This window comes from Mauremys mutica, chromosome 10 (genome assembly GCF_020497125.1).
Source record: "Mauremys mutica isolate MM-2020 ecotype Southern chromosome 10, ASM2049712v1, whole genome shotgun sequence".
Taxonomy (NCBI): domain Eukaryota; kingdom Metazoa; phylum Chordata; order Testudines; family Geoemydidae; genus Mauremys; species Mauremys mutica.
The window spans coordinates 36065012-36090554 of record NC_059081.1 but is presented as its reverse complement, the minus strand read 5'-3'; the positions used below and the strand labels follow the sequence as shown (position 1 = coordinate 36090554).

Below are 25543 nucleotides of genomic sequence, written 5' to 3'. Positions count from 1 at the left end.
GACAGATAATGTTAAAGACCATGGGCTGAATCCTGAAGTCCTTACTCTGTTCTGACTCAGGCAAAATTCCCATTGAAGTTAGTGGAAGTTTTACCTCAATAATAACTTAAGAATTGGGCCATATGTTCTTAAGCAAAACCAATTATTCTGTATAGCGCTAGTGTTTGAATTTGTACTTCTGCAAATAAAGCAGACATGAATACACAACAGGCAAGGAAAAGTCATACTTACCACATATATAGCACTTTACAATTTCAAAGCGCTGTACAAACATTAATCTAATATATGACAAAAGTAGTATATTGTCATGTGTTAGCCATAACAATATGGTTGTAGTATGAGTTTAGTGCTCACATAATGCTGACTGTGTCAGTTTCTGCATGGGTTGTCCGCTATCACTCAAGTGAAAGCATCTGTCTTTTTCAAAATGCAGGACCTAGTAATCTTCCTCATTTGTTCTATTTCTGCATGTTTTACATCTTCCTTCCAGATTTTCCATCTGACCTTCACTGAATAGCTGAGTTACATGAACACCAATTTTATGTGAGAAATTAAAAAATGGGACGTAGAGCAATTTGTGTAATTTTCATGAAGTCTGGCCTTGCATTGGTTATCATTCTGTGTGGATACCGCTCTTAATGTGGTAGCTCATGTTAACTACCTCCCACCTATGCTCAGGAATTCATAAGTCATCCATAGGGATGTGCTGGGGGTGGGATTTAGCCCCAAACGTATTTCACTCGAGTTGGCATATGAAGCGAATGCATGTTCCTTGCTCCATTGCCCGCATATATGTAGCTCAGTAACAGAGAGCGTGGAAGCATGAATTTGGAGCACCTCAGAAAAAGCAGCATAAGCGTATTAGCACCAAAAATACTTTTGTTGACGTTTTTCCTGTTCCCATCAGTTCTTTAAAGGAATTGCATATACCTGACAAGATGCCTTAAAAATGCATCTTCATGACAGTTTTCCTTCTTGTAGATAAAGATAAAGAAAATATGATCTGAGCACCTATATTTAACAGTTCAGATCTAATACAATCTCAGTGCCTGGACATTTCACTTGTTCTGCTAGGGTTTTTCTGCACTGCACTGGAAAATTTGATTGAATAATGTTGAGTCCCTGTAAATAGGGCACTCCATTCCTTCAGGAAAGGGGGAATTGTAAGGGTTCAAGAAAAAATATATATATATTTTATATATATTTATAAATACTGAGCTAGCTAGGGAATTTCTATGCAAGCTGTAATCACACCAAGTAAATGCATAGAGACATACCTTGAGTGACTTGCCTACGGTCACATAGAAGCCTGTGGCAGATCAGTGAACTCAACCCATGTCTCCCAAGTCCCAGGCAAATGCCCTAACCACTGGACCAACCTTCCATCATCTCCGTACATGTATGTACACTCATAATCACATTTTCAGTAAAAGTCCCTGGAATCTAGCTATCAATCCCGATACTTGTACTGCACATAATATCAGAGCATCCCTGAATCCTTCCACGTCTCCTTTTTGCTGTACATCAAACCTGCCTTACTTTAAGAAATGCATTGTCTGAGGTTACAGAAACAGGTTTCATATGAGATAAATTTGGGTTCAAAGTGATGCTCAGTGGCCGGAGACAACAAGTTGTGTTTTTAAAATTCCCTTGTATTTCTTTTGAACTTCTCAAAGATGGCGAGGTAATTGACTTGACCAAATCTCTTTCCCTTTTCTGGGTCTCTGCTGAATTTACTTAGAAAACTTTAGTAGAGTACAAGAAAAGTTTGTCCCTGAGAAAAATGTAAATATACACATAAGTTACCTCAGAAAAGATTACAGTGGCACAAAAGCCTTTAGAACAGATTCCCATAACAATACACTGTCTGAAATGGTACAAAGCTTCCTTTTCACTGATTTGAACTATTATGGACTTGTTTAGGGTTTCGGTTACTATATCTCAAGGATGTGAAAGGATGTGAAAAGGTGATACTGTAAATGTTTAGAGTCTTCACCATTAATGTATAACCAATATGCTTATAATCTTCACCGAAAGAAACTGAGTATGTTGAGTGTGATGGTGGTAAGTCAAGCAGGCGCTAAAATGATTTTAGTACTTCTCATCCTTATCCCCAGTAGTTTGACCAAAATACCTCTTCATCGGAAACATACTGCACCTTTACATAGCTAAGAGAAATGATAATCATAACAATACATTGAAATTAGGAGCAGAATACACAGATTATTCTCTCCTGTAACAATCAGCCAACTTTATCTAGGGTTGATCTAGTTTTCTTAAAGTTGGTGTTATAATTTCCTCCTTTTCTTTCACTCACATAAATTAACCCTGCAAAAGTAACATAATCAGATAGAGGAACTGCAGGGTAAGGATTTATACTGGTTGAAGCACTCACATGACAAATAGAGAGGGGACAGATTGAAGTATTCAACCCAGGATTAATCCAATCCGAAAGGTATCAGAACCTAATGCCATAAAATGCAATACAAGGTGGGGGAGAGAGAAAAGAAGGGGCAGTGTGTGTTCTGCTAGCTATTAAAGCTTACTAGTCCAGTCATATACTCTTACACTGCTCACATCCTGTCTTACTCATTGTGAACATGCTTTGTCGCTCAACTTTGTTGTATCAGAACATTTTCTCGCTATTTCGCCTTCTAAGGGCTTAAGAGAGAAGACAGCCTTGCATAAATCTCAGGAAGTACAAATAACAATACATAAGAACTTTCCATGTACTTTGGGATGGATGAAATTAGGTGATATATCATTCCATCAATTTTTAAGCAAAGCTGCCTATTCATTTCTATTTACCTCAGAACTGTTGGAATGACACAGTCCATGAAATTACTATAACTTAGGGTACTTATATGGCTCTCTTTACCATATTATATGAGCACCTGAAGATTTTTTACAGTATTTATCCTCATAACACCCCTGTCAGGTAGGGAAGTATTTTTATCCCCATTTCTACAGCTGAGGAATTGAGGCACAGAGACGGGGAGTGATTACAGTTCATGCAGACATACCCAAGCTAGCTTTAATCTAGCAAGCTAACTACCAGAACAATGAAGCTGTGGTATCACAAGCTGTACAAGTCAGCCCCGAACCAGGGGTAATTACACAGGTGTTAGCCCATGTTGAAGCTCATGCTACCAAGGCTTCACTGCTCTCGTATCTGAGCTAGCTAGATTAAAGCTAGCTTGGGTATTTCTATGCAAGCTGTAATCACACCAAGTAAATGCATAGAGACATACCTTGAATGACTTGCCTACAGTCACATAGCAGCCTATGGCAGATCAGTGAACTCAACCCATGTCTCCCAAGTCCCAGGCAAATGCCCTAACCACTGGACCAACCTTCCATCATCTCCATACATGTGTGTACACTCATAATCACATTTTCTATCTCCTCCTGTGATGTGCAAATAGAGGAGAGACTTTTACATTCAGATTTTCAAATCTTATCATGCAACCTTGGTAAAACAAGTCCCAGTTAGTGGGGCAGTATTATCAGATACTGAAAGACCAAGAAACCTACAGCCAGGTCATCCTTCCATGCCAGCCCAACATGTTTACAGTATACAAACACAGCACATATGTGGGAGTGCAAATGTGATGATCTTCGAACATTTATTCTGACTATTGTTGGAATTACAGAACATATTACTGTGCCCATTTACATATCAAATGCATACATGCCACTTGTTTCTGTGTTTGTATTTAGCATATTTAAAAATAGGAGAAACCAAGTTTCAAAGACGTGACTCAAGTAATTATAACAGCAGTAGTCAGAAAGACTTGGAATAAAACTCCCATAACAGAATAAAAATAGAAGACAAGCTTTGAACCTGTGAGCCTCCCACAATGCAACCAAGTGCATTGCCAAAAGCCTCAGAAAGACACCACGTGAGCAGGTGAAAATTAAAACTGCGAAACTGTTTGCATGAAAAGCAAAACAAGCACATTTTGGGCTTTTGGCCAGTTCTGATTTCTGCCAGAAATGGTGCCATTACTGCAGAGCACTGAAAAGCAGTATTTGTGGATGAAAACCAAATTTTCCCAACTGTAAATAGTGTTTTCTGCCTGGAGACAAACCATACAACACTTGCGCCTTGTAGGCCTCAAAATAAAGTAAAATCCTCACCAATGGAGCTCTGTGGAACACCTCCTCAGATTCTACTTTGCGGTTCACAGCTTCCCAATGGGATTGTTGATTATCCGCTGGACTCCAGAAGTGGAATTGGATCATATTATGCTACTACATCTTCAGCCACCAGCACAACAATCTCAGCCTCTTTATTTAATAAGTTAAACCCTTACAACTCTTCTGAGGTAAGAGTGCTCTTCTCTGTTATACAGATGGCGAAGAGATGGCAGAGGTGATGAGTGATTGTTCAAAGCCACATAGCCTTCTCTGAGCACTGAAGCTGACTCTAAGTTGGGGCCACTAGACATATATTTCATCTTAGGTCCCTGATTCCTTTGTGAGCTGGTGGCTTGTCCAGCAATGTGTTCTCAGCCAATGAGCTTAACAGCAGTGATTACTACAGCCATGAGCTACTATTGCTACGTACTTAGTAAACTTGTAATTCTGATGATAGTTATAATGCACTACAATTGTGTCTCAGGCAACACAGTGGCTGGCAAGCAATGTTGCCAACTCTCATGATATTTGGTGTTTTCCTGATAGCTCCTGTTCCTTCTTCTTCTCCTCCTCCTTGTGTTTCTTCCACCACAATCATAGGTTTTTCAAGCGTTGGGCACATGATATGGCCAGTCTGTAGCCCTGGAAAGATCTTCCTTGGTTCATGGCTCCCCTACGAGCCAGCAGACCGACAGATTTTCCATGGTTTGTGTTTCACCATAGTCACATGTATCTGGGTTGCTGCAATAGCTCCACTTCTGCATATTGACTTTTGATCTGCCAACCCTTGTTCAGAGAGGATTTAAACTTCTCCAGCTGGACCAATCCTGTTCTGCGCCTATGGGAAGGCATTCTTCAATGTCAATGTGCATTTTGATGTCCTTGTCAAGTATTTTGAGCCATGTGCATCACATTTACAGTCATGTACCCATTGATGACACAGTTGCCAATGTTCACATGGTAAATAAGCATCCCGACTTTCACAATAAGCCAAAAATCAAGCTAATCCCATTTCAAAACAAACCAATCCCTAAGAACCCCAACACTCTATGTGACTAGATCCCCCCGGCATGCAGTCTGGGACTGTGGTGGGCCCCCTGTGCATCCCTGACTCTCTTACCCCTTTGCCTCTGCTTGCCAGGAGCTGATCAAAAAAAGAAGCAACAAGCTACAAGCCAAAAAACTAGCCAACAAGCTACTCACAAGACAATTAAGCCAAAAACAAGCCCAATTTCTGCATTTGTTCAATGGATTTGGCATGTCTGGTGATTTTTTTAAGTGGCTCTGTTGAGTTAGGAAGCTTTTCTGCAATTTCAAGAGGCCAACTTTCACTGTGTGGCCATGTAGCAGATGTGTGGTATCTTCACCCTGTCATAATTAAGGCAACGATTTAGTTACAGGTATTTTTAGTAAAAGTCAAGGACAGGTCCTGGGCAATAAACAAAAATTCATGGCCCAGGACCTGCCCATGACATATTAAAAATACCTGTAATTAAATGTTGGAGGGGGGCCCACCTGGGATGTTGCTGGGGGGGTCACCTGAGGGGCTGCTGGGGGGAGGGGCACCCGTGGCCAGCGGCACCAGCTGCCCAGGGCTGCCAGAGCAGGGGCTGCTCCAGCCGGCCGGGGGCCGCTGCACAGAGCCCAGCCGGCTGGGGACCACTACCGGGGGCTGCTGGAGAAGTGGTTGGTGTGGCTTTCCCCCGAGCTGCTCCAGCAGTGGTTGGTGTGGCTGTCCTGGGGGCCACCTGAGCAGCTGTCCCCGGAGATCAGCCCCTGCAGAAGTCATGGAAGTCGCGGAATGTCATGGAATCCGTGACTTCTGCGACCTCCGTGACGGACATGGAGCCCTACTCAATTATTCCACTTTGCTTGAGACCGCCCTCCTGACAGCCAGTGGAGCCAGTCCAGCAAGCACATCAAGGCTGTTCATGTTTGTTGGTTTTAGACATCCTGCGATCAGTGGCAGCTGTTACTCAGCACCGGGTCCAGCTTTTTTGCATGAGCCAAACTTTCCCACATCAGACATGCCTATTTGGCCATCGAAGTGCTTGTGTGGGGGCTCTTAGTATTGCTGGGATGGTTTCCCCGTTTTGAATTTGCAAGCTTCCTAAGCATGTTGCTCTGGGTGCTACCTTTGCGTCTTGTCTTCTCCACGTGTGCTCTGAAGGAGAGTGTGTGGCTAGGATTACAGCAGTGGGCAAGTGATACTCCATTCCAAATTATGTTAAGTTGTCTATTGGCCTCACAATTCTGAAGATGGAAGAGACTCACTTGTGTTTTGACAGGGTTAGGGCACAACTGGTTCTTGATGTAACCAACTGAGAGCCCAGACAGCACCAATGTTACTGTAGCTTCAATCTAGGCTATATCCTTGGCTTGGGCAGAAATGCATGGGTCATTGAAATAGACCAAACTTCTTGAGCTGAGATGGATCAGTTGATCATTCATGTAGACCTTGAAGAATACTGCCAAGAGTACATTCTCCTGTGGTAGGCCATTTTTCTGTTGCTGCCATCAGCTCCGCCTCCCACTACAATATAGCCCCAGTTCCTTCAGTTATGTGACTAAGTGAAAAGGTCCAGGTTGGGAGCAGTGGAGAGGGAAGTAGGCAGCTGCATGGCATAGGAGTTGCTTTGGGAGGCATTGTGTGATTTACAGCATCTCCTGGATCTCCCCAACACACAGATTTGTGTGATTTACTGCATCTCTTAGTAGGGGGCAGCAACACCTCATTCCTGCCTCCCCAGTTTGCACCCTATAACAGGGGATGCTAGCAGAGATTGGTCCTTGCACTCAGATAAGGCCAGGCACCAGGACTGCAGCTGGTCCCTGCACAGGAGAGTGTGAGTAGGCAAATGGTTCCATCTACCTTCCTCCCATTTTATTAGCAGAGATCTTTAAGCAAGTGAACCTTTATAATTTATATGCTGTACGGAGGTAACTACAGTGACACAAGAGGTGTGTTGAAGTGCACCAATTATAGGCCAAATCCAGCTCACCTAATACATGATTCAACCCACTCACTCATTCAATGGAATGAAACTCATGAGTCAGATGAGCAGGATAAGGCCAGTAAAGCTAATGTAGTGAGAGACAGAAGAGGCACATAAATAGATTGGAAAGGGATTTTTAAACATTAGTAGTAGCCTCATCCTCTAGTCTTCACTTAGGATCTGTGGGCTCATTTCCTAGGCTACATCTACACTGCATCTGGGAGTAAGCTTCCCAACCCAGGTCCGCTGAATTGTATTAACAGAGGTTGAGCTAATGCACTAAAATAGCTGTGTAGACATAGAATCATAGAATTCAAGATCAGAAGGGACCATTATGATCATCTAGTCTGACCTCCTGCAAGATGCAGGCCACATAAGCTGATCCCCCCCACTCCTTTAGCAAGCGACCCCTGCCCCATGCTTCGGAGGAAGGCGAAAAACCTCCAGGGCCACAGCCAATCTACCCTGGAGGAAAATTCCTTCCCGACCCCAAATATGGCAGTCAGCTGAACCCCGAGCATGCGGGCAAGACTCTCCAGCCATACCCTCTGGAAAAAGGTTAAGAATATCATATCATTGACCCATTGTACTATTTACCAGTGTGGCACTTAATTAACCTATTGACTAAGCCCGGTATCCTATCATACCATCTCCTCCATAAACTTATCTAGCTTAATCTTAAAGTCATGGAGGTCCTTCGCCCCCACTGTTTCCCTCGGTAGGCTGTTCCAGTATTGCACTCCCCTGATAGTTAGAAGGCTCAGGCTTTCACACCTAGAGTGGTAGGGTGGGTTTGAGAGCCCAAACTGCAGTGTCTACTACCAGTTACTTTTAGTGCACTAGCATGAGTAGGGCCCTGCCAAATTCACAGTCCATTTTGGTCAATTTCACGGTCATAAGATTTAAAAAACCATAAATTCCATGATTTCAGCTATTTAAATGTGAAATTTCCCAGTTTTGTAATTGTAGGGGTGCTGACCCAAAATGGAGTTGTGGGAGGGATTGCAAGGTTATTGTGTGTGTGGTGGGGGGGTTGTGGTACTGCTATCCTTACTTTTGCGCAGTGCTGCCTTCAGAGCAGGTCAGCTGGAGAGTGGCAGCTGCTGGCTGGGAGCCCAGCTCTGAAGGCAGCGTCACCACCAGCAGCAGCGCAGAAGGAAGGGTGGCATGTCATGGTATTGCCACCTTTCCTTCTGTGCTGCTGCTGGCAGTGGCGCTGCCTTCAGAGCTGGGCACCTAGCCAATATCCGCTCCTCTCTGACCACCCAGCTCTGAAGGCAGCGCAGAAGTAAAGGGGGCAATACCGCGGCTCACCTAAAACAACACTGTGACCCCCTGCAACTTCCTTTTGGGTCAGGACCCGCAATTTGAGAAACTCTGGTCTCCCCCGTGAAATCTGTATAGACTAGGGAAAAATCACAAAAAAGACCAGACTTCACCGGGGAAGAGGGGGGACCAGGAGCAGATTTCATGGTGTGTGACGCATTTTTCATGGCCATGAATTTGGTAGGGCCCTAAGCATGAGCTCTTCCCCTACAAGTGTGTGGCCCCAGCCTGGGGGGCTCACTACCAGATGCACAGTAAACACTGCCCTAGAGGCTTACTGATGAGAAGGGCTGAGCACTCACAAGTGCATCTGCAGTCAATGGGAATTGCTGGTGCTCGACAACTCCCAGAATCAAACTCATTTCCCCACTTTATGTCCCACCCCATTTTGTCTTGTTGGATTTGTGTGCATGAGGGTTAAAAAGCAATCTCAACAATACAGTGACATGTAGAACAGGATGATCCCCTACATTTGGAGGCAACTGAACTTTCCTTAGTCAGTTTGGTCTATCTCCAATTACAACATCTGTATTTAAAGCTAGGACTTCCATGCTGTTTATCCTTCTTAAACTTGTAACCACCAATTTTAGATCAATCCTCACAGACAGCCTGAACATGTGCATAATCCTATCATGGTGATGCCACCACGTCTGTGACTAGCACAGCAATCTCCAAAAATAGCCCCTTTAAGGATTATTTTTATTGCAGGTCACATTTTCATCTTGAGCAATTTGGTAATTGTTTTTATGTTCGAGCAATTTGACATATCTGAGCTTGCAATTCAACAGGCAATTGCAATAGTTCCTGCATAAAATTAGCAAAAAAAACTTGTCACCAAGAGTCCTTTAAGCTACTTCCAAAAACATTGCATTTAAAATTATATCTATCCAGTGACAAGACATTGTAAAAGAAGAACTTGTGTAATATGGAAGATGAACAGATAGCAGTGCATAGCAGAATTAAAAAATAAGTCCCCCCTTTTATTTCGAGATTTAATTATTTCCTTTTCTCTGAACAGTTATATTTTTAAAAGCTGTGAGAAACAAAATTTAAAAAGGGTTTTTTTGGGAGGGGGGAAGGTTAGAGGGGAGAAGTTATTTCTGTAGGGATAAACAACGGCCTGTATGAAGGTGACTCAGTGAAAGCCCTGCAGTAATATTTGGTTGTTCTATTCCAGTGGTTATCAACTTGCGGTCCGTGGATCCCTAGGGGTCCACACCTCCATTTGAAATTTTTTAGGGGTCGGTAAATGAAAAAAAAAGTTTGAGTACCACTATTGTATTCCAAATGTAAAGATAAGAACAAAATTAAGTGTTTTTTCTATACTGTATTTAGTGGAGTGCAGTTACTGACATCACCAGACTCAGAGCATGTGACCTCTGACAGTGAGACTGCTTCAGGCTGCATATTCTTATTCTAACAAGTAATCCTTACTCTAACACCAATCCATAGTTTTCCCACTAGGTACTGAAATAAAGCAATATTTTTCTTTGTCGTCTTATTTTTGTTTCCTCCAAATTTCTGGAAGTTCTTCAATCGAATTTACTGACCAGTCTTAGCTTTTTCAGAGGTGTATTCATATAGCATCTCGATTTACATTTAATTTAATTGGCGGTGAAGAGGTTATTAGGAAAGCAAATTGCATAAATTATAAACCAATTCAGTGTCAGATGTTACATGCAGATGGGTTAAATGGCACCACTGATTTGGAAGAAATGTGAAAACATACAGGCTTAAACATTCTGACCTGGATGCCTAAAGTTAGGCTCCCCAGCCCAGGTTTAAACAGCTGAATAAGTGACCTGATTTTTATAGGTGCTGAGCACCCAGCTCCCATTGATGTAAGCAACCAAGTTTGTAAAATTTTGGTCCCAGTGTAGAGGCATTCAGTACATCTTGAGGGCATTGAAGGAGTTAAGTGAGTATTAAAAATAAATTCCTGGATTAGGTATAAGGGCAAAATGCAATTATTTACTCTGGAATTCTGCGGAGAAATTATTTGCTTTGGGTCTAGGAGAAGACAAATTACAATTTAATTAAACTTCAAAGTACAACTTGAATGCTCTCATGAGGAAAAGAAAAAACAAAAAAGAAAAGCAACACAGTCACAATTAAGTTCTGTTCCCCTGCAGATTGTTCAGTCTTAAATCACAGCATAATACTATTAATAAATATCCTCCTAGACTATATAAATTATATCTGAACATACGTCTTAACTATCAGCATGTCTATTTTTACACACAGACAGCCATGGTAATGCTCTTTAAATACTTGATGTAGTAAAGCACCTGCATGTGTGCATGTCACTTCTGAATGCCCCTGCGGAGTCTATTACTAAATGCAGCACGATTCGGGGCAATGATCTAACTGAAATAGCAAGTCCTGACTAATATGAACAGCTCTTCACCTTAGAATGGTGTAAATAAACTGTTAGAAGAAAACAGCTACTTAATATGAAAGACTAAGGGAAAATATAAACCTAGATATGCCACAGTGAAAAAGGGATTAGTTTCAATATTTGATATCAATGATATTGAAACAATGTTTCAAAAAGTTGTTATAATTATGATGCACAAAGTATTACACGTGCTATTTAAGCACTGATATTAATCCTAACTAAATCACATTGGCCCTCTGAAAAGTATTAAGCAATACTTGGAAAAGTTATTGATTTTATATTCAAATTTGCATGCCAAAACCCACTGTAATGTTTCGATTGTCTCATGCTTGGGGATGGTTTCAAACACATATATTGTATGTACACTTTGTCACTTAGCAAAAGCAATACTAGCAAAGAAAATATTTTTTTCATTCAACCTTGCAAAATAAATTGTGTGTTCCCATTGTGTGATTTTAAAGTAATGAATCATGACTCATTTTTTGTTTGCAATGTTGGTCCCAGGAATATTAGAGAGACAAGGTGACTTGAAGAAGAGCTCTATGTAGCATGAAAACTTGCTTCTTTCACCAACAGAAGTTGGTCCAATATAAAATATTACTTCACTCACCTTGTTTCTCTCACTTTACATTTGTGACTTAAGCATTCCAGTTATAAATCTTAAAACATTCTAACCTCCAATATCTAAATACCCAGATCATAGTGTCCTTAATTAAATCATATGCCAACATCTCAGAAGATTTGTTTTACAAATGTATGTATAAAATAGTAAATTATATCTATAAATGTAAATCTATTCTTTTAGATAAAAGAATATGTCCCCATTGTTAAGGTTATTACAGTTGCTATAGTTAGACCTAACATAGCCAACTGACAACAATTATCTTAGAGTGTTAAACATATATCTTTAAGCAACTTGGAGATCCCACCACATTTTAGCTATTTATTCAAGATATAGCTATTCTTTATGTGCTTCTAGCTATGAAATCTAATTTTATTTGTTATATAAGTAATACAATACATGTACATGCAAAATACATGAAGTCCAGGTCCCGAAACACATTTTTGCTTGTCCCCATAGGGACGTACCATACACTCTAACACAAGTGTTAGGACCTGAATTGCTTTCATTGTGCTGTGCATTTCTCATTCAAAATAAACTTTATTTATAAGTTATAGACTTACTATATTTTAGGTACGTGTTAGAGAGCAGCAATGAATCAGATCACATTTTGCATGCAATTCATTTGTGCTTTTTCATCCTTTGCTAATGAAATATACCCAGTTTGCCATCATTATCCTGAGAAATTAGCTCTTTCTTTTCACTGGTTACATGGGGTTGAAGTTATATCACACTATACATATAATACTATCTACATACTAGACTGCACTTACCTTTGCCACCATCCAGAGTGCATCAACACGATTTACAGAGCTGCAGTTCTCTTTATAAAGGAAGTCTTTACGTCTCTCCTAGACAATTTTTTTCTTGATTTTTGTAAGACAAAATTCCCAGTCCCCTGAAATATAAAGTCTAGTGGAGACCAGCTCCACTGAAGCACACACCTCTCTCTTCTGTCAAACAAGTAGGTGGGGACAGCTGATTTTATTTTAGCCCCACATGTAAAAGATGGAACTTGGTGCCTATTTTTAGGGGCTGAGGCCTGTATAGCCTGTGCCTGAGTCAACTACTTGTTGTAGAAACCTGTTTGTAAAGGCACTATTACAGTGTGCTTTTGTCATACGTATGGATAGCGTAAACACTTGTTCAATCAATCAAGCTTTCTCCTACCTAAGTTACCATCACAGGCTAACTTCTGATTCTTGAGTTGTTTTCAATAAGACACGGGATGCGTTTGGTAGCTTTAGACTGCAAGTGCTGTTTATAAGCTCTTTGTATAGCATAACTTGAAACTCTTGGTGTTATTTTAAGACCTTAAATGCTCTAACTTTGTTTGTCCCTTTCTTTCAATCACAAACTGTAGAGAAAAGAAACATTGCTCGCCGGATAGTAGCTGCTGATTCTTTCTGGATTAATTGTATATTTCTTCAGCAATATTTTGTCAGAAAAGCCTAGACATGTATCAACTGAAGCGTGCTACTTCTGCCAGGAAGAAGCTGTGAAATCTTTGCTCTTTCCAGTGCGATTTACATGGGGCTCACCTCACATAATGAAATACTGCATATGTTTTATGCATCTTATTTTTACATAGGCCTTAGTGGCCCTCTCAGAGAATTCATTATTTTCTTGTTAATCAGAACTATATACTGTAAATTGTACAGAATAGACAAACAGAGGTTGGCAAAGTGTATCACACATAAAAGGGGAGTGGAGACAGGGGCGGCTCTAGGTATTTTACCGCCCCAAGCACGGCAGGCAGGCTGCCTTCGGTGGCTTGCCTGCGGGAGGTCCCCGGTCCCACGGATTCGGCGGCATGCCTGCGGGAGGTCGGACGAAGCTGCGGGACCAGCGGACCCTCCACAGGCATGCCGCCAAAGGCAACCTGCCCGCCACCCTCGCGGCAACTGGCAGAATGCCCCCTGTGGCTTGCCGCCCCAGGCACACGCTTGGCGTGCTGGTGCCTGGAGCCGCCCCTGAGTGGAGAATTCTGGCTTTCTCCCATTTTTCCAAAGAACTAACTAAATTAGTTACTGCTGATTTAGAGCCACATGTTTTCATTACAGGCCACATGAGCATCAGTTCAACTGCTGCTCACTGACAACGACAGCTGAAAATGCCCAGCTATCGATTGTTTGTAAATGTTTACCAACACTTTTTTCTCTTAGGGGGAAATTTTTTTTTCAAATATGAAGTGCAGAAAATTTACAATGGAATCTGAAGACATCAGGGAAAAAAAATCCATGGCTGGCAGGAGTAAGAAAAAAAGAGTTTCATTGTTTTTTCCCCGAGTGCATTAGGAACAAAAGAAATCCTAGCAACAGCATAAACTCATTATTAGATGGAAAAGGTAAAATTGTTCATAATGACGCAGAAGTGTAGTGTTCAATCAATATTTTTGTTCTGTATTTGGAAAGAAGTAGGATGATGTACTAATTTCATGAGGATGATGAAGTACTTACAGTCTATTATTAATTAAGGAGTATGTTAGACAACTTATATGAGGGATAAACATTTTAAAATAAGCTGCACCCAAGAGTCCTAAGAGAGTTGGTTAAGGATATCTTGGTCTCAACCATCTGTTACAGTGCACACTCACCATTCGATAACACCCTTTCATCAGAGCATGACAGACCTTGCAGAGGTCTCCAGCATCCCCTGTAAACTTTCTGCCTCTGTTCACAATTCAGCCCTCTGGCTGAGAAGTGTCTGGCTCAGGTCCCTATTAGTATAACTAACGGTCAAACTAATATTCAAAGCATTTAAACAAATCAGTTCTTCCTCTAAGCTGTCTTCAATCTTCTTTCTCAGCTACTCTGGACTCTTCTTCCTCAGCTTACCTCAGACTGAAACATCTGTTCTCCTACAGACTCTCAGTCAGGTCCCTTCACAGGAATCTCTCTGCTCCCTGTGGTTCCTCTGTTCAGGATGAGCTCTCTCCCTTTTATGAGGCCAATGGTTTCATTAAGTTACCACCTGATGCCTCTTAGCCCTGCTCCTCTGAGAAGCAGCTAATTATGACACAGGTGTAATGGATGTAAGAAAATGACTCTTAAAACTTTCTATCCTGTGATGGGGTCTCATTCAATCTCACCATCCTGAAAGAATTGCCAAAACTGATTTATGGCATGCTGATGTTAATTTTTAATAAATCTTGCAATATCAAGGAAATTCCAGAACACTGGAGGAGTGCCAATAATGCACCAATGGTCAAAAAGGGCAAGCAATTATAGGCCAGTTAGTCTATATCCATCCCAGGAAAAATAATGAAAAACTGATTAAATTAATAAAAAATTATAGAATAGGAATATGATTAATCACATGGTTTTATGGAAATAGGTTTTATCGAACAACCATGATTTCACTCTTTGAGATAAAGGCAATTGTGTAGATGTAATTAACTTAGATTTTTATAATGCATGTGGCTTAATACCACACAACATTCTGCTTAAAAAACAGCATTATACAATATCAATAAAGCACTCATTAAACGGATTAAGAACTGACTAAATGACAGATCTGAAAAACAGTTGTTAATGGGGACTCATTGAATGGGGGGTGTTTTCTAGTGGGGTTCTATAGGTATTGGTACTATTCCTAATCAACATTTTCATTAGAGATCTGGAAGCAAATATAAATTCACTGCTAATAAAATTTGTAGAGGACACAAAGATTGGCAGAGTGATAAATAATTATGAGGACAGGGCAGTAGTATAGAGCTTAGTAAGCTGGGCCCATTCAAACAAAATACATTTTGTCATTTTACTAAGCTGGTCCAATTAAAAAATACAAACATTTTAATTCAGCCAAATGCAAAGCTATACAGCTAAAAATAAGGAATGAAGGCCATACCCCCAGAATGGGGAACTGTGTCCTGGAAAGCAGTGACTCTGAAAAGGATTTAGGGGTTATGGTGGAAAAGTAACTGAACATGAGCTCCCAGTGCGATGCTGTGGCAAAAAGAGCCAAAGAGATGCTTGCATATATAAACAGGGAAGTAATGAGTAGAAGTAAGGAGATGATTTACTACATCCAATTCTGATGTCCACCTTTTAAAAAGGATGTTGAAACATTGGAGAGGGTTTGAGAAAATTCCAGGGCTAGAGAAAATGATTTACACGAGAGACTTCAACAGCTCAATCTGTTTATCTTATTGAAAAGAAGATGGGAACTCTGGGACTTGGAGTCAAACTAAAAAACTTCCCATAATTCCTCTCCTTTATCCCATCATTCATTTCACTTTTGCAATCTAGCACCATTTTGAAAGCACTCTCAGGCCACATGGAGGAAACTGGGAAAGGCTGTGATCCTCACGGTGATGAATATAAACAGACTGCTGCAAGCATATCTAAAGTCATGCAGTGACTTCAGAACCAGAGTAATAAAAGCACCTGAGAAAGAGGAGGCTGAAACGTCTAGATCTTTTCCTGAAGCAGCTTTACCAAGGGGATTGCCATTTTGGGGCTCAGTCAACTAGCAGTGACAGTTGGGACAGGATAGTGCTGCAGACCTGGATTTCAGCACAGGGCCATGCTGAAGCACAAGGCATGTCTGCTTAATAATGAGGAGTATCACACAGGTATATGAACTTCCCAGGAATCGCAAAGAACAACACCTGACTGCACACCAGCATTTAAACAAGGAGGTATCATCCAGACAGGATAATCCTGAAGAAGTAGAGGGAACACAAGTAAACAAACAGGCTGACTCTGGTACAAACAAAATAGTGTGAATAAGAGGATTTGGCAGGCGTGCAACAGTATTTTGAGATGGGGATGCACCCTCACCTATTTTGATGCAGGTAAACGTATCCCGTATCTCAGTAAACCCACTTCTGTGTGTTTAATAAATGTGTGTTTAATAAATGTTAAAGTGTCAGATGATTCACAACAAAAAGTTTTCTTTGTACATGCAAGGTACCTTATAGTGACATAACTGATGTTAACTCACAACAAATTTCAAGAGTCTCTAGATTTGAAGGGTTTATCTGTGCTGAACATACAAATCTTTGGAGGCCCACTCATCATTGGAAATGAGACTGCCACATTTCCAAAGGAACTTCTGAATCGTTCCTGCAAAATTTGCAAGTGCAACTGATTTCACACATGGGGTGCTAATTTTCATGTATAAATGTGTGTACAAATTAGCACTTGTACATTTTGTGTGTGCAATATAAACTAATTAATTTCACATGAACAGTTCAGGAAGATCTCAAAAAGCAAGAAAAGATGACATCTACATGAGTCTGAGAGGAAGAGATAAAGATATTGAGTAAAGTCAGCAAATTACAGATTATCATAGATCTCTGATAAGGGATAGACCACAGGCCTCAGCCTAACATCATTTTTCTCAAGAAAGCTCACACCAAGCAGTAGACTGCAGCACAGTATGGAGAAACAGAACAAAGTCAGACAAACAGAAGAAGCTTTAGTGATAAATTTGACAAATGTAGAATTTAAGCTTGGCAAGATAAAAGTACTAAAGGATACAAACAGGATTAATTTAAATATAATTCAGAGTTTACTTGCAAACATGACAACAAGCAAGTACTGACTCCATTCTGACATCAACTCTCCAAATGCTTGGCAGATTAAAATACAGACAGTTTAGAATGTATCCCTATGTACTGAACTCAAATATCCCAAATACAGATATTAAGCCTGATTCTTCTCTCACTTACACCTGTATAAATCAGGAACAACTCCACTGAAATTAAATGGTGTGAAACCAGCGTAAGTGAGATGAGAATCCGGCCCACTGACAATAAAACTACATTCACCAAATTATTTTAATCCAAAAGATTACAACATTGTAAACAAATCTGTCAGACAAAGGATCACATTCTTTATTAAAGAGCAAAACTTAGCCCTATCTCTTCCTTTCTTGCAGACCATCAGGCTATTTTGCTTACCATTTTAAGTCATTTTAAGGTTCTGAATCAGTTTGCTATTTATCCTGTTGCAAAACAAGTCCCCCTCACACAGATACAGCCCACTGGTTAACAATTAACCAAGTTTGTTTCAACTAATTAACAAATCTCAGTAACATTTAAGTTGTCTGAATCAGTGTGTATTATGAGCCATTTGAAATGCAAATCACTAATGCAAAATCCTGGAAACCTGGAGACTGTCCAGAATACCTGCAAGGAAAGTGAGCATTCCTTTCCAAGCTTTTCAGGGCCAGATTTTCAAACAAGCTAGTTTTAATACATGTGCAACTGTGTACACCTCTTTTAAATAATCAAAAAACATTGTTGCACTCACAGATCAAAAAGAAAACTTACATTACTATGAACTTCATAAATATGGTTCACTAACAAGCTGCAACATAATTACAGGTTGCATTCTTATGCCATCTCCTTATGTTCAAGGCTCATCTAACGTTTGGGAGTAGCAGAAATGTAAACTCTGAATCTTGTTTAGCATTGTTTTGTCATACCAACTGGTTTAGTATACATGCTTTAAGATCTACAGTGACACCCAATAAAAACAGTGTTCTTACCAAGCACTGCAGTGGTGGCATGACAACCTACTTTAATTAATTTAATGTATTCTACTTCTAATTACTTAAGGAAAACACTTAGTGTTATTTTACTTGTTTCTTTTATTAATTTTCCTTAATGCAAAAACCCACTTAAATTCACATTGTACTAAATGTTTTCCATTTTCTGTGAGGTAGAAAATAAATGGAACACGTAGGTTTCTTTCAGTGACATAGTAAGAAAACAACGTTTTGCTGTGGGTTCTGCAGAGTATTGCTGTATTATCTGATATACAACCTGATCCTGAAGTCTTTACACAGTCAAAACTAATCCCTAGAGTTAGTTCAATGGGAGTCTGGGCTGCATTTAGACTGAACAATCAGACCCTAAGTATAAGGTAGTATATGATGCTACATTTATTCTGTTAATAACTGGTCAAATCTTATCGCACTGTTAAACAACAGAATTTATTAACCAATTTAAATTTATTAACTATTTTTTGATGTTTTTCTACATTTTTAAATATAGTGATTTCAATTACAACACAGTCTACAAAGTGTACAGTGCTCGCTTTATGTTTATTTTTATTACAAATATTTGCACTGTAAAAAACAAAAGAAATACTATTTTTCAATTCACCAAATACAAGTACTGTAGTGCAATCTCTTTATCATGAAAGTTGAACTTACAAATATAGATTTATGTACAAAAAAACCTTCATTAAAAAATAAAACAATGTAAAATTTTAGAGGCTGCCAGTCCACTCAGTCCTACTTCTTGCTCAGACAGACAAACAAGTTTGTTTACATTTGCAGAAAATAATGCTGCCTGCTTCTTGTTTACACTTTGTTCACACCTTCAACCACCATTCCAGAGCACGTGTTCATGCTGATGACAGGTTCTGCTCAATAACAACCCAAAGCAGAGCAGACTGAGGCATGTTCATTTTCATCATCTGAGTCAGAAGCCACCAGCAGAAGGTGGATTTTCTTTTTCAGTGGTTTGGGTTCTGTAGTTTCTGCATCAGAGTGTTGCTCTTTTAAGACTTCAGAAAGCATGTTCCTCACCTTGTCCCTCTCAGATTTTGGAAGGCACTTCAGATTCTTAAATTCTGGGTCTTTACAAATTTCACATTGGTATCATCTTTGCATTTTGTCAAATTTGCAGTGAAAGTGTTCTTAAAACGAACATGTGCTGGGTCATCATCCGAGACTGTGATAACATGAAACATATGGCAAATGCGGGTAAAACACAGAGCAGAAGACATACAATTCTCTCACAAGGAGTTCAGTCACAAATTTAATTAATGCATTATTTTCTTAACAAGTGTCATCAGCATGAAAGCATGTCCTCAGCACTGATGGCTGAAGCATGAAGAGGCATATGAATCTTTAGCGCATCTGGCTAACTGGCACTGGCATCTGGCACATAAATATCTTGCAATACCAGCTACTACTACAGTGCCATGCAAATGCCTGTTCTCAGTTTCAGGTGCCACTGTAATTAAGAAATGGGCAGCATTATCTCCCATAAATATAAACAAACTTGTTTCTCTTAGCGATTGACTGAACAAGAAGTAGGACTGAGCAGATTAATTTTTTTAATCATGCGATTAATCATGATTTTTTTAAATCACTTGACAGCTATAATTATAAGTAATGATGGCCAACAAAGAAAAAAATCTTGACACTCAACCCAGGCTAAATTTGCAAGACTTACCACTTAAAGAAAATAGTTTCCATTTGTTAAACAAACTACAAATGGAGCAAACTTGTTTTGGAATCACTGAGAGACAGTAAATATGGAATTTCACTATACTGTGTTTACAGTGCCATTTTTCAGAATCAACCTCACTTTAAGGTATTGGCTTTACCTTATAAAGCTGTAAATGGCTTGAATCCTGATTATCAGAGGGTATGTCTTCACTACCAACATTAAACTACTAAACGTTTAATGTAGCTGTGTAGTCATGGCACCAACTCACCCCCACGAGGGGAGTAGCCCACGAGAGGAGTAACTCTCAGCGCTGGTGCACTGTCTACACTGCCAGTTTAGGGCACACTAGGAGGCTCATCTGGGGATTTTGGGAAGGGAGTGGGTTTAATGCTAGAGAGCTGTGAAAAATATCATGGTTTTAATTGTGATGGTTGGCAAGTATTTTTATGCTGTTCAATGGCTAGCCAATTCATTATATATGCAAGGTGAAATTCTGGGTCCACTGAAGTCAAATAGGAGCTTTGCCACAGACTTCAGTGGACCCAGAATTTCATCCCTTCTGTCTTGTCTGAATTCTGTTTTCATGTTCTACAATCTAAATTTGTGAAAGCACCTGGAAGACTGACAAACTGAGTCAAAAGAAAGAAATAGGTCCACAGTGAGGATTTAATACATCAAAGGTGTCATTAAAAAAAATCAATCCTTTCTTACTATAATGTGGAGAACAAAACTATATGAAACTAAGTAAATGGATTCTTTTGAGTCACTAAAACTAAAAAAGTCAATTATTTTTTTAACAGAAAAAAAGTTTTAGCTTTATGATATAATGGCTGGGTAATAAATTCCTGAAATATAGGCATATAATGTCATAACACTCTTAACGATATGATTTAAATGTTCAAGTCCATCTAAGACCAAGTGAAAGAATTGATTTTTAGCAGATAGCGTCTCATTTTTTATATTATCCTATGATGTCATTTTATTTAATAATCTGCATTACAACTTAACTGGGCTCAAACTGGGTTAACAAACTAACCATTATAAATGTTAGAGTACTGCTTACATCATTCTAGGGTGCAGACTTATGAGCTGTCTTGGGGAAAACATAATGAGTAACTCTTTAATAGCATATTTCTCAGAATAGTAATCTTCCGTCAGCTAGAGATTCCAGCTAGCCTCCAAATACAGCTTTGGAATCTGTTCTGACTCAGTGACTATAATGGTTAGTTGATGTGCACATAGGCTCAAGTTCACACAAGTATCAGATTTTGTTCCTTTTGTTCTTAATTCAAGATGCTTCGTTTCATCATGATTTGCTTAAATATAGTTCTTCTCTTAAGGGAAATTGATCAAAATTGATCTCACCACTGGATATTTAATTGAGGGGGATACATAGAACCAGCCACATGAACTCCAGTTCATCTGTTCTTTTGTATTTTCAGTACTACTGACAATGCTTTTGGTAGAATTCTTCTTTCATTCCTGAGGCTGGTTCCAGTTGTTTGTTTAAACATCACATTCAACCGCAGTATTAGAGTTCTACAATAATAATACAAAGCACTCAAACAGTACTATTCACCCACAGTGTCACTGGTCAGGGCAACTGCAACTATATTTCCTGTTTATGGTCCACCAAGGGCATTTATTCTTATGTCTCCAGCTCTCCAGCTATCATCTCTTTTGGACAGAGACAAATGTCTCTCTCCCTCCTTACCTGAATTTTTCCAGGCTGCACAGCTCCCTGTCTACTCTGTGAATTTCCCAGCAAAGTCAGACTGCTTGAGCAGGCCTACTTTTTCTCCTCAGTGTAACTGCTACAGTGAAGTTATCACACAGATCTTTCTCAGCAAGCACATTTATACTCCAGGTGAAAGCATTACTGAGAAAACATATTAAAACAATAAAAGAACCTACACACATGCTAATAAGCTTACCAGACATCACCCCAACTCCACTAAGGGCTCTGGCTGGTTAACAGTCCTTCACACCCCCAACAAGGGGTTTTTCTCTGGTTACCAGTTCAGAACTGCTTCGACTCCGAACAAGCACCCTCATGAATCTGAGAGTCACTCCTTTATCCAGCTTGGGTCGTTGAAGACACGGTAAATAGGTAATCAGCCAGAAAATGGGTCTCTCTCTGAGGATGGATCCAGAGATGGGTAATTTGCATTCTCCTCCTCCCAAGTATTTCTAGGAATCCCACTTAATTTTCTTTGTCTGGCACATTGTCTCAAAGAGTCCTTTAAAGCTCATAACTCATGCCGGGGTTTACATTAGCTATGCCTTCTCCTTAAAAAAGTTATATACCATTCCACAATAATACATAAACATTTGCAATCTTTGTACAATCAACTCCTCAAATACATAAACTTAATTCAGTATGGTTTATTGCAGAAAATTGCCATATCTGTCACACAAAGATCACAGTATTTTAGGTTGAATATGGATTCCTATTCCCACTTTACTGAAGTGGAAACTGAGGAAGTGAGGTTAAGGGACTTGCCCAAGATCACACAGCAAGTCAATGGCAAATGTCCTAATTCACTGAACCACAGTGCAGGTTGTATTTAGGAAAATCAGATTGACAACGATGTTAGGGCATTAGTTAATTGACAGAACAGAGGAAAATGATATGGCCACACTACAGTGTCCAAATATCTCTAGCGTGGATTAACAAGAACAAGCTGAGAGATAAAAAGGTGTTGACACAACCTCCACTTATTTAACAACTCTTAACATTCCCTTCTTCTTTACAGAAGCTGAATCTAATTTTATTTATGCTGACATTTAAGGTGCTTTGTTCTTCATCCACCCACATGCATTATAACGTAGGTAGTTGCTCAGGGTGACACTGGCTTAAATGCTTCAGTGTTTCTGTAAGTGGAGATGGCCCCCAGTTGTCTGATTATCAAAAGGAACAAATACTGTTCAAAAAGATTCAGACCAAGTTTTCACCAGCCTTTGCCTCTGTACGTTTTGTGTACACAGGCCTCTAGTGGCAGAAAACCTACCAGTAGTAGGTTTTCCGAACCAAGATCCTGGATTTGACCCGCCTCAAGAACCAAGCTTCCCAGCTCTGGTTTATCTCTATCATGAACCCAAACCAAAATCTGAGTATGAATTACCCTGAATTTGGGAAAAGTTTGAATACAAATCTTGATCTCAATCCAAATTTAACACCTCAGGCCCATCTCCATTTTCAATTATATAGATGTATTTTATGCTCCTGATAGTATGGAATTAATAGCAGCAGTGTAATATAACTATGACCTGCAAGTCAAAACCACTTTGCTGTTCTAGTACTGGACCTCTCTCTTTAGCAAACATGTGGCCAAATTGTGTAGTATTGTCATGATATCATGTGAAAATCTGGGGATGAGGTTGAGACTATCAAAGTAATTTTAAGATGCGTTCTGAACCAGGATTTGCTTTGGACTCTCCAGAACTGATGCATTAACATACTTTATCATCTAATTCCTGATCCAAAGGTTCTTATCCCATTTGATAATCGCTCTGATTGTCTCATTACTATTGTAAGTGTGGAACAGAGAGCTGAATTTGGTTCCTGGGTGTCATGTGGAATTGGTCTCTTCTGTACTGAATACGCATTACACTAAACTGTGGTTAAAGATGTATCATTGCAGGGAGCGAGGAGATGAGATTGTTTTTCTTCATTTCTAATTTTTTAAAAAATTTCTTTATTGTTAGGGTCAACTTGAGTAGCAAGCTGAAGGTGTGGGCAATTTACACACAGAGAGAAGTGCAATGGGGCTTAATTATTATTATCATTATTAAGTATTATTTTTAACAAACACATTGCTAACTCCAAATTACCACAATGTACAATCCAGTTATTGCCTCTTCAGAAATGATTAACTAAGTCTATATTTTTAACAAAGTACTGTATTTTGTGGCGCTATCATTATTGAAAATTATGGTAACAGTGCAATCTCAGGCATATGAGCTATTAACATTTGAATGACATTTACAAAACATTAATAAATCAAAATTATATAACATATTCCTAAAAACTGACACACGATTCTGTCATATTTTATCCTAAAATCATTAAACACATTTAGGGTAATCATCTGAAAAAGAAAAGATGGAAAGCTTTTTTTTTTTTTTTTTGCAGTTGATAAAAACAGCTAATTCTTTTCTTATGTGCAGCTTTGATTATACAACTATGATTCTCCTTTGTCACTTTGATGATAAAGTGCATTGTTCTAAAAATGTCTGTACTTTTTGTATGAAGAAATGAATGCACTGTTTTTTCTGTTGTAACAGCACTATCTTTGGGGGGAAAACAGAGATAGTTATGTGTGTTGAGGTCTTTTTTGCAATAGTGCCAATAACCTCATATTGCGCACAGCTACTTTACAAATAAAATCCCAACTTGAAAAATTTAGATGTCAACTAAATTTATGTTTTAGTGCACCCCATGCCGTTTTTTTTAAAAAACAGAACCATATACTGTATCATCAGTTTTGTTTTACTTTTAAAACACACACACACACACACACACACACATTCACTCTTTATCTTACTTGTTCTGTACAAGGTACAAAAGCAAGAAATCAGATCAAAGTGTTATGCTAACCTTCAGAGCTGTTGTTCTGACCATTTTCAGATGACATCTTGTCAGAAAATGTTTTCCCACCTTTCGCATCTGAATCTTTCACAGAAATGATGGAATGGCTCCCAGGCTGATTCTTAAATGTTGGTGAATGCAAACTTCTCTCAATTTCTACTTCCTGTTAGAAGACATTATGGGGATGTGTGTTAAAAGCTATCAGTAGGAAACAGATGTGGGTTTCTGGGGGAGGAGGGTGTGAGGAGGCGGAGTGTGGGGGGTGGGGGCAAAGGGATTCCATTACATGAGTGATGTTTTCCAATATGCTACAGGGTAAATCTCTTATAACTTTGCAGAGAGCTACAAATGCATGGCTGCTGCTTAGTTTACATTTCAACGATGATGCCTGGCAATAGCTTGCCGTTCTCATTTGGCATTTCTTTCATGGTTCCCCCACACCCCCTCCTCCCCAAGAAAGAGAAACTGCGGTTATAAGTGTCACAATAAAAGACATCACTTGCTCACATAAGATGTATATTTGTTCAAAGTAAAGTGGACAAAGAGAATTTCATTAACTGGTATATAACTTATATAAACATTAAAAGATGATTCAGAGCAGACTTACAGAGTGTGTGTATTAGTCAACAATTTGATTTTTAATATAATATTAACCGTTATGATATTTCAATTGGATTTTATTAATCACAATGGACCACGGTTCCATCTTTTTAGTTAATACAGTTATCACCACAAAAAAAGTCTACAGTACTTTGAAACAAAATGAGTAAATAGTTTCTAAACCAAAACTACAGTGTCACCAGTTTGGATGCTTTGGCATACTGTTTGTTCCCCCACGTGATGTGCCATTTAGTACAAACCCGTTCCCTATCTTGGACACAGTGGATCTAAAGCTTTGGACAAAGCCTTTAAATTAAATGAGTAAAAATTTACTTCATATTTCAAGGGAATCGGCTGAAAGATCCCTGTAAACTGAGAGCATTTTCCTAGTCTGTGTATAAAGAGGGTACATTTTCCAAACAACTATAAAGCAGAGACATGACAAACAAGTCACTTGTGACATTTATTGCTTTTTAAATATACTGTAACTCGAGCTATGTGAAAATGGAATATAACAGCTCATATCTTTTCAAACACACTTACGATAGTATATAACTTTTCCATATTATATTTTCTCATATCTGTCATCTTAAAAGACAAAGCTCTTTTGATAAATGGCTATTTGGCAAATTTTGTGACAAGAATGTAAATTAGAGCAAGAATTACTCAACATTTT

At 39.3% G+C, this 25543-nt stretch overlaps 1 protein-coding gene across 1 annotated transcript in view; it reads right to left on the bottom strand.

Moving 5' to 3' along the window:
* The window catches only part of XIRP2 (xin actin binding repeat containing 2), a 155894-nt gene that overhangs the window by 45694 nt on the left and 84657 nt on the right, over positions 1–25543 (bottom strand). The window contains exon 2 of the mRNA XM_045033069.1: positions 24277–24430. Within this exon, the coding sequence (XP_044889004.1) occupies positions 24277–24430 (154 nt within the window). The remainder of the gene's footprint in view (positions 1–24276; positions 24431–25543) is intronic.